We start from the raw sequence: 15,883 nt of genomic DNA, 5'->3' as shown, positions 1-15,883 counted from the left end.
GGAAAACGGATGAGAAAACACACCCGCCCGGTCAACCGGGAGGTTTAGCCCGATCGGGTGAGCCACGAAATATGATATGCTAGCATATTCACTTCGCCCGACCAACCGGGCGACCAAAAGGGGAAATTTGCTTACGCGCCCGGATTTGCTGTTATGTGGTAACTCTTCAATCACCGTCGCCCGACTGGGATGATTTTGCCCGGGCGACCGGGCGGTTTCTTGGGACGGGTTAATTTGCCTTTTTTAGCCGGTTTTGTAAAAAGTATAAATAGGTTTTTAGTATTTTCGATTGAACTATCGTATTTTCTGCATTTTAGGGCTAAACACTTAGTTTTTCTCTCTCTAGCTTTGTATGAACTTTTACCTTGAAAGATTATAAAGATCGTTGATTTCGTTTTCATTGTTCCTCAATCATTCGGTATTCCTCTTTACTTTGTTTGATTTAATGAATTCATCTACTTGCATTATGTTTATTGAATTTATTATTATCATGAGTGAGTATACTTTTTCTAGGGCTTATAGAGGGAAGCCATGTTTGTACATTTTTGATGGTGGTTTAAAGTTCTTCGTTATTTGGACTGAATTAGAATAATTCCTATTTATTTGTTATGCTTGTTTAATTCATGTAATTGCGCAATATCATGAGTTATATTTAGCTAATAAGAATTAGAATCAAAAGATCGTATTCATTAGAGGCTTGCTACAATAGGTCGGTTGGATTATGTTGAGCGACCGTACTAGCATATGTTAATCCAAGAGTTGTTAATGCCTGACCAAGGATTAGCGAAATACTCTATTTATTCGAACCTCAATCCAAGTATTGTTGAACTATATTATGGTGATTAAATTGGAATAAGCATGGTGGACCGATTGATTGCCCTAGGTTTTTAATTTTTTGATAAACTTCCATTTTTTCGTGTTCTTGTTTGTTATAGTTTAGATATTAATTCTTCAATCAATTTCCTCTCTTGGAGTAGTTAAATAATTGAGCATAAATCTGTAGAACTCCTCTCCCTGTGGATCGACCCGTATTATTTGCCAGTTTCTGCTAAACAGACACCGTGCACTTGCGGTATATTTTAAAACCCATCAACTTTCTGAATTATATAATGGGTATTGTGATCCTTGTTGATCCTTCCATATCTTTCTCTTGATCTTTCGTGACAACTTTTTTTGTTGGATGTTTTTCTTCCTTTCATCTTTCTCATTAAAATTCAAAAGAATTGTGGACATATGTACCTTGTGGGCCGAGTAAGGTTTTGCTATCTTCAGAGCTATTGAAGACACCATGTAGTTTTTATTTGCTCTAATATCATTTACAAAATTTCTGAGTCTGGTGGAATCTTAGCTTTAAGTTGTTGTGTTACTTTTGTAGCGAAGTCGATAAAAAACTTTCATACTTTTACTGTAAGATCTCTAAATTGTTAGGGTGTTGGTTCAATGAGTACATTAGTCCTTCAGTATTTCAGTTCTACACATCCTTGCTTCTGTTAGTCTTAGCTTCAAGTTGATGTTCTTCAGTATTGATTCTTGTTACTATTTGTTCACAACGAAATTGAGTTATGTATGTTGAAATTTGGTGTGTAAAACAACCAATATTTTGCATGTCAGTGTAGAGGTTCAAATGTTAAGAAAGTTGATTGTTCAAGGACAGATAGGTGTAACAAATGTGTTATATCGAGCATGACCCTTAATTTGTTGGGAATCTGAAGCAACAGAAGAATATCAATTATTGTATTACTGTTGACTTTTTATATTTCTTCTATAAACTCACTTAGTTTGCTTCTAAATCTCCCTCCTTAGTCGGGGAATGATCTGGGTGTTTTCTTTACTCAATTTTGTCTCGAAGGTATGAGTAAGCTATAGTATAAGAGTTGGCATAATTGGCTGGCTCTTCTAAAGGTTGCTTCTGGGCTATATTGCGCTATCTGCTTTCTACTGTTAGTCATTATTTTTTGAGCCTTCACTACCATCTTTCCTAAACTATCATATGTTGTTGCAGTTCTTGTCTTATCAACCTAATATGTAATTTTCTCGTCATATACATTTGAGCAGCTCAAGAATTGGAAAAAAATCTTTATGGTCCAACTGCAAACTCGCTGTTAGCTGAGAAAAATTTCAGGCCTAGATGGTTAGATAAATTGTTTTGTTGTAGCATATTTTGCAGCTTGTATGTTTATCTTTTTAATGTTTTATACTTTGCAGTACTTTGGTCGAGTTACAACTGAATTTTCTCAAAACAAGCTTGATGAGTTAAGAGAATTGTGGATCAAATATGTGGATGAATATAAACAAGTGGATGAAGAAGAATCGGAAGATAATGACTATTTTAATTAGGATCTGTGTATTTTATTTTTGAGCGGGATTAGAGAGGTGCTTCTATTTTTGTGCACATCAATTGGAAGAAACATGCCTACGTGCTCTATTACTTCCTCCGTTCCATAATAAGTGAAACACTTCACCAAAAAAGCTCTCACATAAAAGAGAGAAGTGTTTCACTTATTATGGAACGGAGGAAGTACTTTTTTATAACTTAGTTGAATTTTTGGAATCTTCTAACATTATATTGATATCGATGTGATTTTGTAGTGAATGATATTAAATGAATGAAAAAGTATTCCAATTTTAAAGTCATCTGAATTATCTCAATATAAGTGTCTAGATGTTCTATATATATGTAAATTACTTGTAGATTATGAAAGATACACATGGAGCAGGTGAAACGGATTAGAGAAGCGTATAATAATATTGAAATATTATCATTTCTTTTTTTCTTTTTTTTAAATATAAGGTTAAAGAGACCACCTTTTCCTTTCAGATGGTGTTTTCAGGAATGATTAAAAAGACCACCTACATATATATTAAAAATGATTTCTTTGTAAGATAAAAAAGACCACCGATCTGTAAAATGTGGCGCCTTATCCTTCTTCTTTTTAATTTCCCTATTTCAATTCATAAATAACCACTCATTTTAAGGAAGTGATCTCTTCTATCAAATTAAGAAACCACCCGCAATAAGTGGTTATTTATCCTGAGAGACCTATGAGCTGAAGACAACCTCTTATGTGGTCTCTAAATTAGATTTTAGGGGTCTCTTTAGGCTTTTTTTGCAGTAGTGTAATTAGCTTGGCAATGGCACGAAAATGGGACATTCATCAACTTGATGTTAAAAATGCTTTTCTACATGGTGACCTGCAGGAAACAGTTTACATGCATTAGCCACCTGGGTTGTTGAGAAAAGAGCTCCTCAGTATGTGTGTCGTCTTCGCAAAGCTTTGTATGGGTTAAAACAAGCCCCTCGGGCATCGTACCAGCGTTTTGCCCAGCTTCTCCTGCGTATGGGTTTTGTCATTACTGTCAGTGATTCTTCATTGTTCACTTTCCATCAGGGTACTGCAACTGCCTACTTATTGCTCTATGTGGATGACATTATTCTTACCACATCTTCTGCTACTTTACGGGAGCATATCATCTCTCAGCTCAAGACAGAATTTCCCATGACTGACTTGGGTCCTTTAGAGGTGATCATTTTGGCCCGGCCCGGCCCGTTTTTGGGCCGGGTTTTGGGCAGATTTTTTCGTTTCGCGGGCCGGGCCGGGCCCGGCCCGCCCGTTTTTTTTTTTGCTTTGGCGGGCTTTGGACAAGCCAAAAACAACTTTTTAGTCTATTTTTTGGCCCGGCCCGTTTTGGCCCCCAAAAGCCCGCTAATTTAGGCCCGAAATAGCGGGCTTTGGACACAAAAATTCGGCCCGCAATTTAGGCCCGGCCCGGCCCGACCTATGGGCAAATTTTTTTGGTCTCGGCCCGGCCGGGCCCATGATCACCTTTAGGGTCCTTTGAGCTACTTCTTAGGCATTGCTGTCACCAGGTCACCATCCTCTATGCTTCTTTCCCTGAGCAAATATGCACAGGAAATCCTTGATCGTGCTGGTATGAGTCACTTCAAACCTGCTGCTACACCGGTTGACACTAACTCCAAGCTATCTGTGGATTCGGGTCCTCCGATTTCGGATGCCACTATGTACCGTAGCCTCGTCGGGGCTCTTCAGTACTTGACATTCACTCGTCCAGATATCGCCTATGCTGTCTAGCAGGTCTGCCTCTTTATGCATGATCCTAGGGAGCCTCATTTTAATGCTCTCAAGAGCATTTTGCGCTATGTTCAGGGAACCATTGATCACGGATTACACTTATATCCTTCTACTTCGATGCGCTTGACTACTTATACTGATTCTGACTGGGACGGTTGTCCCGACACTTGAAGGTCCATATCGGGTTATTGTTGCTTCCATGGTGACAATCTCATCTCATGGTCCTCCAAATGTCAACCTACTCTTTCTCGCTCCAGTGCCGAAACCGAGTATCGGGGAGTCGCTAATGTTGTTGCCGATTCATGTTGGCTTCACAATCTTCTCTTAGAGCTTTATTGTCTGCTTCATCAGGCCAGGCCACTCTTGTGTATTGTGATACTATCAGTGCCATTTACCTATCTCACAACCTAGTTCAGCACCAACGCACGAAACATGTTAAGATGGACATCCACTTTGTTCGTGAAAAGGTGGCACTAGGTCAAGTTCGTGTCCTCCATGTTCCTTCTAGGTATCAGTTTGCTGACATTTTCACAAAAGGTCTACCACGACATCTCTTTTTGGATTTCAGATCCAGTCTTAGCGTTCATCGTTCTCCCGCTATAACTGCGGGGGTTTGATAGAGAATATATACCATATTTTCTCCCAGATCTTTAGGATATATTTTGGTATAGAAGATATTTACATTATCTTGTATTTTGTCAGGTTTCTTAACACAGTTAAGACTGATTAATATGTAATCTCTATATATATTGATTAATGGAAAGCACTCCGATTAAGGAGTTTTACACAATCTAACAGAGATATTGTATTCTATTTTGGGCATCCATCCACAAACAACTAAATGGTCAAAAGTCACAAACTCACAACACAAACACAAGTCATCCCTTTGCTGCTCCACTATTCCACTTAAAATCTCTTTGTGGGTTTATTTTCATATATTTAAGGGTTGTATTTTTAATTTGTATCATATTAATTTGGAGCATTTTTACGCTTATTCTTTTTAAAATGATGGATTATTTGGTGCATGTGATGACGTAGTCTATGTATTTTTTTTTGCCTCCAAGGATTTTTTTATTTCCGACCTTAAATCTCTTATTGCTTTTCTCATATTTATTTATTAAGTTCTCGATCTATTTACGAATCTGCTATACTAAAATCTTAACATTTACTAGAAGGCAAATATAGACTATTGATACAATGAATTCTTCAAAACATGTACAAAGATACAATCATACACAATAGGTCAATAGCCAATGCATGTACATTATTCAATTACAATATATGTAATCACTATTCATTTAATTTTAGTTGCGTATACCATAACTTTTAAATTGGAACAAAATTGACAAATCAGATCAATTTGTGCCACCAAAAATTCTCTTCAACTTCTTCACTTGTACAGCCTCCAGTAAAGTAATCTTCTCAACGACATTAGTTGGTAGGTCATTTGCAAAGAGAGAAGTGGTAGTAGTTTGGAAATTAGGACTCGCACTGTTCAAGCTAACAAAGGCGACCGCAGGAGTTTTGCCAACGTTAACTTGGAAGTGAAGTAATGATTGAGGAAAGATCATGATATCCCCCTTGTTCAATGTTTTATAGTATACTTTATCTTCCGAGGATATAAAACCAGCTATTATCTTTCCTTCAATCACTAAGATAAGTTCTGAAACTCTATGAGAGTGGATCGGCACAACTCCACCCACACCAATGTCTAACCGCGACATTGAAATGCCTAAACCATTCAAAGCCGGGAAGGTTAAATCAATTGCCGAGGTTACAGCAACACCAAAGATATTTGAGGTGTTGCCAGCAACACCAAAACCAGAGAAAACAAAGTCATCGACGGTAAGGTTAGCCGGATTCCTACAAGGGTATCCGGCTGGCCCTACCGGATAATTGAAGTCTGCCACACAAAAATCAACAACACTTGTTTGTGCAGATGAGAGAGATACAATGAGGGACAACAGTAAGATAGTTTTGATGATTTCCATATTTGTAAGGAATTTCGAAAGGATGAAGGTTCTTTGGCAAGATAATAGCTCTTTGTTTCTCTTAGGTGGTAGTGATGCCCTAGTCTGTTGAAATTTGTGTTCTATATATAGAACTGCTGAACTGGAACGTGCAATTTTGTGGAAATTGTTATTAATGTATTTCTACTGGTGCATGGTGATTCATGTGATATGGGCTATTTCATGGCTTACATGGATGCTCGTCGAGCTAATGTAAAATGGGGCTGCAGAACGAAAGTAACAGCAAATTGATCACAATTATTTGTTTATGTATTTATCTTGCATAATCAAAGCTTGTAGCGAGATAAAACTCCTTAATAATTGGATGACAGTTTCTTACCAATCTCACATTGAATTTTCAAAAGATCATGAATCGGTTTTGCCGTCCCCCCCCCCCCCAATATTATTTTTAAAAATACAATTTAATATGAGTCTACTCATAGCTAGTTAGCTTGCAAGACTAATTAAATTGCACTCTGAATGTTGATATGATAATTTAAAGAAGAGTTCTGGTATGAATGAAGATTTCAAAATCGATGACAAGAATAAAAAAATAATAATAATAAAACTCAGACTAAGACTATGCGTAAATGATACAATCCAACTTGTGAGGACCCGGTTCACAACAAAAATACTGTGCACCAAGCCTAGGCACGTGACCTGCTACAAACTACTCATTCCAACTTTCCAAAATATGCGATTTTCTTTCTCTTTTCAATAAGATTTTCTCGCTCTAAAATTTCTGCAATTTATTTTCTCTCTTCATTCATATTCTCAATTTCATACAAAAACTAAATTTACGTACATCTCGTTCAGAATCAAATTATTGTTCTTATTTGATTCAATAATTGTAACACTATGTTGATTAGCAATTAATTGATTCTTCAACAATTTCCTGTTCAATATTGAACAACTACAAGAAATTCATGGAAAATTCAAGTTTAATTGAGCAAATAGATCTCAATCAGAGTATTGTAGCATCTACTATACATGACTTAAATCAGAGCATTGAAGCATTCGACGACGAACCTCACAATTCAATCCAAAATGAGCATCAAGATCCAATGACAATAAATCTCAATAATACACCAAGTTTTGAAGGTAACAACATCGGAGTCAATAATTTCATTTGTTTGATTAATTAAGCAAAGCAACACTATAATTTTTTGTAGATAATGTGGAGCTGTTTCACGAGGAGCTCGAAAATCAAGCTGATGAGCAATATGCTATAGTAACAACTAATGAATCTAATTCAGCTGTGATTCCAGGTAAGTTTCATAAAACACACTATGACATTCATATATTAACAATATCATATATACACTATATCAGACAGAAACACATTATAGCATATATAAAACCGCATACATATACCATATCACAAATCCATATACTATATCATAAATAGATACATTATATCAGACAGAAACACACTATAACATATATAGAAAATATTCCGTGCGAAAACGCCTACATAGACCATATCACAAATACATACAGTATACCATAAATAGATACACTTTATCAGACAGAAACACGTTATAACATATATAAAAAATATTACGTAAACACAAATGGACTATAGTATACAAATACACTATATCACAAATCCATACAATATCATAAATAGATGCACTATATCAGACGGAAACACACACTATAGCATATATAAAAAAAATATTACGTACACATGTACACAAATACACTATATCAAAAATCCATACACTATATCAGACAAAAACACACTATAGCATAAATAAATAATATTACGTACTGATAAGTGCATTTCTAACGCACTTTATGGACTCCTTTTAGCTCATGTTGAGAAATGGAAGCAATAAATATAGAGCACACGTTGAGAAATGGTGTGCTTGCACCATGCCCCATGTCCGCTCGCACATAGTGCCATAAAATCTTATATTGGGAAATTTAAATGGACATAACTTTCAAATCACAAGTTAGATTAAGGTAATTCTAGTTGTAGGTGAAAGCTCGTTTCGATGTCTTTCCAACGACTAGTCATAACCTTGATTTGGATATAAAACGAAGAAATTACGCTCGTTTTAAGTTGAATTGTCCGACCAGATCAGAAATAATAATGGTGCCGCCGCACTTGTTACTTTGGTGTGCCCACACCACTTAATTCCTTGAGAAAAATTTGTAAGGCTCGTGCCTATTAAAAACAAGAGAAGGTTATTATTTTCGACTGATGCTTTATTCTATAGTTTTTGAAAGATAAACGCCTTAATTTTGTTTAAGATTTGGAGATTCTAGATCAAAGTTTGTGATTTCCACACATTGAAGGTACTTTTTATTCAACTAGTTTCAAAGTTTTCAGTTTTCATTCTCTCTTTTCTTGTTATTCTTTTTTCTTCTATATTATTAGATCTCATATATTGTAGTTTCTTAATTGCTTATTTTTATTAGAATTATTATCCCTTAATTATGTTTAGCCCTATTTGGTTATAGAACTATATTTTTTTATGCCCGGGCGATGCCTCGGGTCAATTACAATAAATAAATATATTATTGTTTTGAAATTTCATAATTTATTTTGCTACTTTTCGTATTTTTTGTCCATTAAGAAATTGAAAAATTCACGTCACGACATGATAAGTAAAAAAATTTGAAAGTTTTGAGTTTGAAAAAAATACGTTAAAAGGAATTGTGGTAAGAGAATATGAAATCAATATTCACTTGTAAATTACGTAATAAGAGTGTTAGAGATGTATATACTTGTTTAAGTCTTTTTAGTTATTTATAATTATTATAAGATTTCATCATATTTTCTGTGGAACATTATACAACAAAGTAATGGTGTATTGATGGTTAAGCTCTTACTTTTCATTTCAAAGGTTACGTCTTCGATACCTTGCACTTACACATTTTAAAAAAATGCGGACTACACATAGACATAAAACATTTGCATGAGGAGAGTGCCACGTAGCACATAGGCTTTCTTTCGTACGCCTTTTAATATATTTGTATAGATTCAAGTTTTTGTGCTTAGAATCCATGATTAGTGAGTAATTTTCTATCTAGGGTTAGGGTGAAAGTATGGATTAGGGTTTAAATATATTGTTAATGTGATCTTGATGATCTAAATATGATTATTCATTGATCTTGGTGTTTTGAGGCCTTATGATAGATATTGATCACATTTATGCTTTGGTATTTTGGTTTCAAATGTTCTAAATCGAATTTCGAACTCTTTTATCATTCCCATCAATCAACTTAATTTCTAGGCTAAGATATTGGGTAGAAATTAAGGAGAACCTTTATTTGGGATTTTTAGAATCCATTGAATCTTTTAATCAATTGACTAAAGACCGTTCGAGAGAGGATTTAGTTGATTGATTAAATGCTTATTGTTGAGGACCATTCGAGAGAAGAGTCAAGTGTTTTAGAGGATAACTAAATCTTGCATAATTGTCGCCTTTGAATCACAATTGCATTAATAATTGTTGTGCACTTTTATCTATACTGGTAATAACCTTAACTCTAGTCTCTTCCTATTAGATATTTCATCTCGTGTTATTTGCTAGTTCTTTGAGAATAGTTAGTTTTTGTTGTTACCAAATCATTTTTAACCCCCCCCCCCTCCAAAAAAAAAGTCCCTCAATTAGGTAATATAGACTTTACAGACTTTGATTAATCTCATTTTCCCTGTGCATCGACCCTTGACTTGCCTTTACTACGTTATTAGTAATTGCTTGTTAGATTTTATAAATATTGTTTGAAAAGCGATTTTTTGTGCCTTAACAACGCACTAAAAACCTCTTATCACGTACACATGTACACTGATACACTATATCACAAATCTATACACTATATCATAAATAGATACAGTATATCAGACAGAAACACACTATAGCATATATAAAAAAAGTATTACGTACACAAATGGACTATAGTAGACATATACACTATATCACAAATTCATACACGATATCATACATAGATACACTATATCATACAGAAACACACTACAAATATAGAAAATATTACGCACGAAAACGCATTAGAGTACACAAATGCATATACTATATCACACATAGATACACTATATCATAAATACATACTCTATTACAAAAGTGACAAAAATATCTTAAATCTTTTATAACAAGTTCAACTGATCAATCATTGAATAAACATGAAATTGGAGGAGTTTTACTTGGTCAATTAAGTAAGACCAATTTTTGATGATATACATGAGTTGTATTGTCAGCATGCTGCTATAGTAGGGTTCAGTGTCAGAAAATCCAAAAACTAGAAAAAAAAGAAAAGACATCAGTGGTGCATCAAAAGTACTATGTCTGCTCTGCTTAAGGGAAAAGGAATACTAAAAACAGGGAGAGAATAATACAAATAGAATGATACAAGACATCACTTCAAAACAAGGGAACACCTTAAAGAAGAAGAGGACAAGAAGAGTTATGATCATAAGAATTGAATATTCTGCTCTAATTAAAGCAAGGATGAACCCTGAAGGAAAATATGAGATAGTGCATCATGTTATGAACCACAATCATCCACTTAAAAGAGGACCACTAAATTACCTTCATAGATCTGAGCGTCAAATGAGTGATCCAAAGCAACAAACCATACAAGCTATGCAAGAGTATAGACTGAGACCAATAGATTCATTTAGTTACATGAGTACAGAAGTTGGTGGTGAGGATGTCTTAGGGAATTGCATGAAGGACCAATTCAACTACTGCTATAGACTCAAAGTAAAAACCAATTGAGGGAAAGGATTTACAAAATGTTGTTGATAACCTTTATGAGAAGATGCAAACAGATAGTAACTTCTTCTTTAGAGTAAGATTGAATGATGAAGGAAAGGTTTGCTGCTTCTTTTGAAGAGACTCTATGATGCTTGAGAACTACATATGCTTTGGAGATTTTATGATTTTTGAGACTACGTATAGGACAAACAAGTATAATCTCATTTGTGTACCATTTGTAGTAATTAATAACTATTGGAAAAACATAATGTTTGCATGTGCATTTCTTGTGGATGAGACAACATCATCATTTGAATGGGGTTTTGAAACATTCAAAAAGTCAATTTGAGGTAAATGTCCAATAACTAAATTCAGCGACCAAAACGCTACAATTGCAGCAGTAATAAAACAAGTATTTATGTTTATGTGAATTTCTACAACTTCTATTATATACTATTGCAGGAGCAATAGATATTATTAGAAAAATTAATTATATGAACTTATTGACAGGTTTTCGCAACCTCAAGACCCATGCTATGTTTATGGTATTTGAGTCAAATTGTAAATCAACGATTTAGATTGATGAAGGAAGATAGGGAATTCAAGAACATTTTTCACAAGGGTCTGAGTGGTTGCATTACAAAGACAGAATTTGAACAAACTTGGAGCACAATGACCAAAGAAATACAAACTAGAAGATGATGGTTGGTTCTAGAGATTATATATTTTGAAAAAAAAATGGTGTACAACATTTAGCAATGATTTCTTCTCTGCCGGAATACTATCTTCACAGAGAAGTGAAAACACAAATCATGTTGTTGGGTTTAAGGCAAGCAAAACAATTAGCTTGACTCAATCCTTTTTAATATTCCAAGAAACAGTAAAAAGGTGTAGAAGACAGGAAGTAAGGGATGGTATTAAATGTACAAAGGGAATACTAAAATCAGATCTCTGCATGAGTCCATTACATGCTTCTACACAATACATACATACTCTTTTTCGAGATTTCGAGGAAGAATTCAAACATGCAATGGCAAGTGCAACATTGATGGTTCTTCTCAAAAAATTCCCTTCAATTACCAAGAGAAGACAATTGAGTGTGGATGCATAAATTTTGAAGAATGAAGTTGGTTATGCTTTCATGCCATAAGAGTTCTACACTTGCATCATGTCCAAAAAATACCAGAGAAATACATATCATGAAGGTGAACAAGATTCGTAAAAAAACAAGTTTGGGAGAAATTTGATAATGAAAATAGAGAAAAAGGAGAAGTAAACAGCTTCACACCATAAAGACTGCACATGATAAGGGGGTAGTAATTAAGTTTATGCAATTTTAGTTTATAGAGTATAATAAACAATAATACACTATATGATTGAGAAATAAACTATAAAACAGATAAATATACTATATGATAAACACACACTATAAAATTTTGCACCTTCATGATATGTATTGGAGAAAACACAAGAATTTGAGAAAGTTTGAGTGGGTCATGAGCGACCTTGGAGTGGGCGCTTGGAGAAAAACGTGCTATAAAGTCATTAAATACATCAAGGACTGTGATTTGCTAGAGCAAAATCCATGACTAAAATTGAAGAACAAAAGAAATTGGATTTTTTTTAAGGACAATATTGCCCCCTTTCATTTTCCTTTCGTTTCATCATTTTTCTTACAGGGAACCAAACAACAGAAAACTAATTTTGGAATTGTGTATTCCATGAAAATCATTGAACACTGAAAATGTTTTACGTCCAAGCAAACAGAAGCTAAAAAAAACAATAAAAAAAATCAAATTGCTAAATAGATGATGATGATGATGATGTTGTTGTCGATGATGATGGACGTTGATGATGATGCGTTGATGATGAATGACGATGCAGGGGAGTGAACCTCCTTTGAGAAGTAATGCAGCAAAGAACCAAAAATATGGGTTATGATGTACTTCTCATTTTACTGAACTTCTAAACATCGCCTCAAAATTACTTAAAATCTCCTAAAAAAAGTTGAAAGTACGTTTCTAACCTTTTCTTTTTTTTTTCCTATAACACCACACCCACGTCACTCCATCACCATTCACCTCCTGCTACCATCATCCCATTGCCACAACCACCCCACCAGCAGCCCCCACCCCACCCCTACCAGCAGCTACCACCCCGTGCAAGCCCCACGTTAATTTTTAACATGAAAGAGTAGGATAAGTAATTCAACTAAAAAAAAGCTTAGAATTCAAAATTTTAGGAAATATAATTGTAAATTTCTAGATCTCGATCTTAAATTCAGTAAAATAAAAAAAAAAGACTTACCGATTAGCAGAAACTAAAGAAGAAGAAGAATTTGTAACAACAAAAATCACCAATCTTAAGTGTAACATCCCGATAATTCTGTCTTTTTAGAAATACCTTTATAATATAAAACTTAGAGAATTACCAAAGCATTATCGCCCGTGTGATAATGTATCGGCTTATTCAGAATTTTGCAGCGGAAAACAATTAACTAAACTTTAACTTTATTAAAACTCAATAAATAAATAAACAAGTGTTTAGAACTTAAACAATCTAATTAATCAACTCAAACAACTTAATAAAATATGTTCTTAATAATGCAGAAAGTAAACTATACTAGTTACACATTCTCTCTGTTCCAGATTCCCAATGATACACATCTGCGAACCTGTAATGTCAATGCTATACTGAATCTACTCCCCATAAAGGATCATCACAGGATAAATAAGGCAAAGCCTTGATCACGCACACAAACAAAGCACGTAATCAGCAAAGCTGAGTACTACATACTAAAACATAAGCATTACTAACATGATACAAATAATAACGTGCAGGGATAAATAATAGTATGATCATATAACATTTTGCAGACACTTTTACTGAATTAAACTCTAAACATCTTTTTATTACTTTAATTGGAATAGTTATTGGACCGAGTTGTCCTGCCAATAATGCCTTCATTAAGAAGACGAAATACGGTCATGACTTCGTATTCCAGAATGACCTGCGATATCGAGGAACCTTTGAAATAAAAGAGAAATGGTGATCAATCCATTCCTAGATAAAGCCATGGCACGCTCACCATGTACTCCAACTCCCCATGTCCAACTCTAGACGTGCACTAGTCTAAAGTCTGCAACTATTCTCGTCACAATTTACGTTAATTACCATTTATTACTTGTTATGACACACACATACAAGCAACACAGAAATAATCAAATAATCACAACAAACTTCTTTTATTTTAGGATTTAATAAGTGATCACAACTTACAAACCAAGATTATTCCCCTTTAATTATCCAATCCATTTTATTTGTTGCCAACAATCCAACTTACCTTTACATAGGCATAATTTCAACTTACCAAACAAGGCCCACAATCCTCATAAAGTAGTGAAAACAATATATAAGGGAACATATGAATACCATGATTCAATCCTTATAACAAATATAATTCGTCATGCGAATTAATAAATAACAATTCTTTTCCACATGCTTGCATCAATTATTCCATCCAAACATGAATCTTTAGGGCCTGTTCTCCCAACTTATTTTCAGTTGAGTTCAGTTCAGCTCCAATCAGTTCAGTTCAGTTTAGTTCAGCTCCATTCTTTAACAACAAGAATCCGCTTTTCTAGCGTCTGAGCTTAGCGTCCGTCATATAAATCAGATTCTTGTTGAATTTTATAACCATTTTGTTAAATATTATTATTATGTTGGTATAATTACTAATTACTCTTATTATTATTATTATTATTATTATTATTATTATTATCATTATTATTATTATTTAAATATATATCATTACTATTAAGTATTATTATTATTGTTGTTTCTATATATTATTTTGTTTATTATAGCTTTACTCATTATTATTACTATTATTATTAGAAGGAACATGGTTTAGGTCAAAGCACAAATAAACCCACTTTCTTTAGCCCATAAACCAATCAAATCGCGTCAAGACGGTTTATGATGTAATTTTCGCGGTCCAACCCAATCATTATTTTTATTACTTAATATTTTAATATCATTAAATCTAATTATTAAAATATTAATATTAATTTACTTCTTAGATATTATTGTTATTATATATCATCATCAAGTATTAATATATTAATACAAATAATATAACATAATTATTATTAATTATCATTATTATCATTAATTATTTTTATTATTATTAATTTATGATTATTAATATTATTTATTTATAACTACTCCCTCCGTTTCCTAAAGATCTTCCCTCTTTTCGTTTAAGTGTGTTTCCAAAAGATCTTCCCTCTTTTACTTTTTTCCTTATGTGGAAATTATTTTCTCCTTTTTACCCTCCCATGTCCCTATCATATGGTCTACCATTACATTATTAATTCAATTTTACTCCCTTTCTCTCTCCTATTTTAACCCCTTTTTATTTATTTATTTATCTTAACCCCTTTCCCTCTCCTACTTTACCCACTCCACACCCCACACAAATTATTTCTCATTGGTATCTGTAGTAACAGTAACAAGGAAGATCTTTAGGAAATGGAGGGAGTATCATTTAAAAAATATCCAAAATACTATTATTATTATTATTCATTATTATTACTTATCATTATAATTATTATTTAATATTCATATTATTATTGTTTAAAATATTATTGATATATTTATTACATTCAATTTACGGTTTTTTCACCAAGTACCCCCGAGTTTTTAAAAAATTCACCTGGTACCCTCCAAGTTTTCAAAATTCACAGGGTACCCCTAAGTTTCAAATTAATACACGGGGTACCCTTAAATGCCCTTAATGACTAACGTCGTTAACCGCCGTTAGTCATTAACCCTAATTTTCTGTTTTCACCCTAATTAATCCCCTAATCTTAACCCTAATCCTAACCCCCTACCCCTAACCCTAACACTAAACCCTAACACTAACACTAACCCTAACCCACCACCCCACCACCCACCCCCCACCCCCCACCACCCCTGCCCCTCCCCACCCTCGCGCCGCCCTCCTCCCCCACCCTCACGCCCTCGCGCCGCCCTCCTCCCCCACTCCCCGCAG

The 15,883-nt window shown here is 34.1% G+C and overlaps 1 protein-coding gene across 1 annotated transcript; it reads right to left on the bottom strand.

The window, feature by feature from the left end:
- Nucleotides 1–5,341: 5,341 nt before the first annotated feature.
- Nucleotides 5,342–6,088, bottom strand: LOC104883449 (auxin-binding protein ABP19a). Its single transcript, XM_010667978.4, has one exon. The coding sequence runs from the start codon at nucleotides 6,080–6,082 to the stop codon at nucleotides 5,447–5,449; it is 636 nt and encodes a 211-aa protein (XP_010666280.2). The 5' UTR covers nucleotides 6,083–6,088; the 3' UTR covers nucleotides 5,342–5,446.
- Between the last annotated feature and the right edge of the window lie 9,795 nt (nucleotides 6,089–15,883).

The sequence above is a fragment of the Beta vulgaris genome, chromosome 8 (assembly GCF_026745355.1).
Source record: "Beta vulgaris subsp. vulgaris cultivar EL10 chromosome 8, EL10.2, whole genome shotgun sequence".
NCBI lineage: Eukaryota > Viridiplantae > Streptophyta > Magnoliopsida > Caryophyllales > Amaranthaceae > Beta > Beta vulgaris.
Note: the sequence above shows the minus strand (reverse complement) of the source record. Positions and strands in the feature narration are given on the sequence as shown.

Coding starts and splice junctions, on each gene's coding strand:
- LOC104883449 (XM_010667978.4), bottom strand. CDS start 6,082: ATGGAAATCATCAAAACTATCTTACTGTTGTCCCTCATTGTATCTCTC.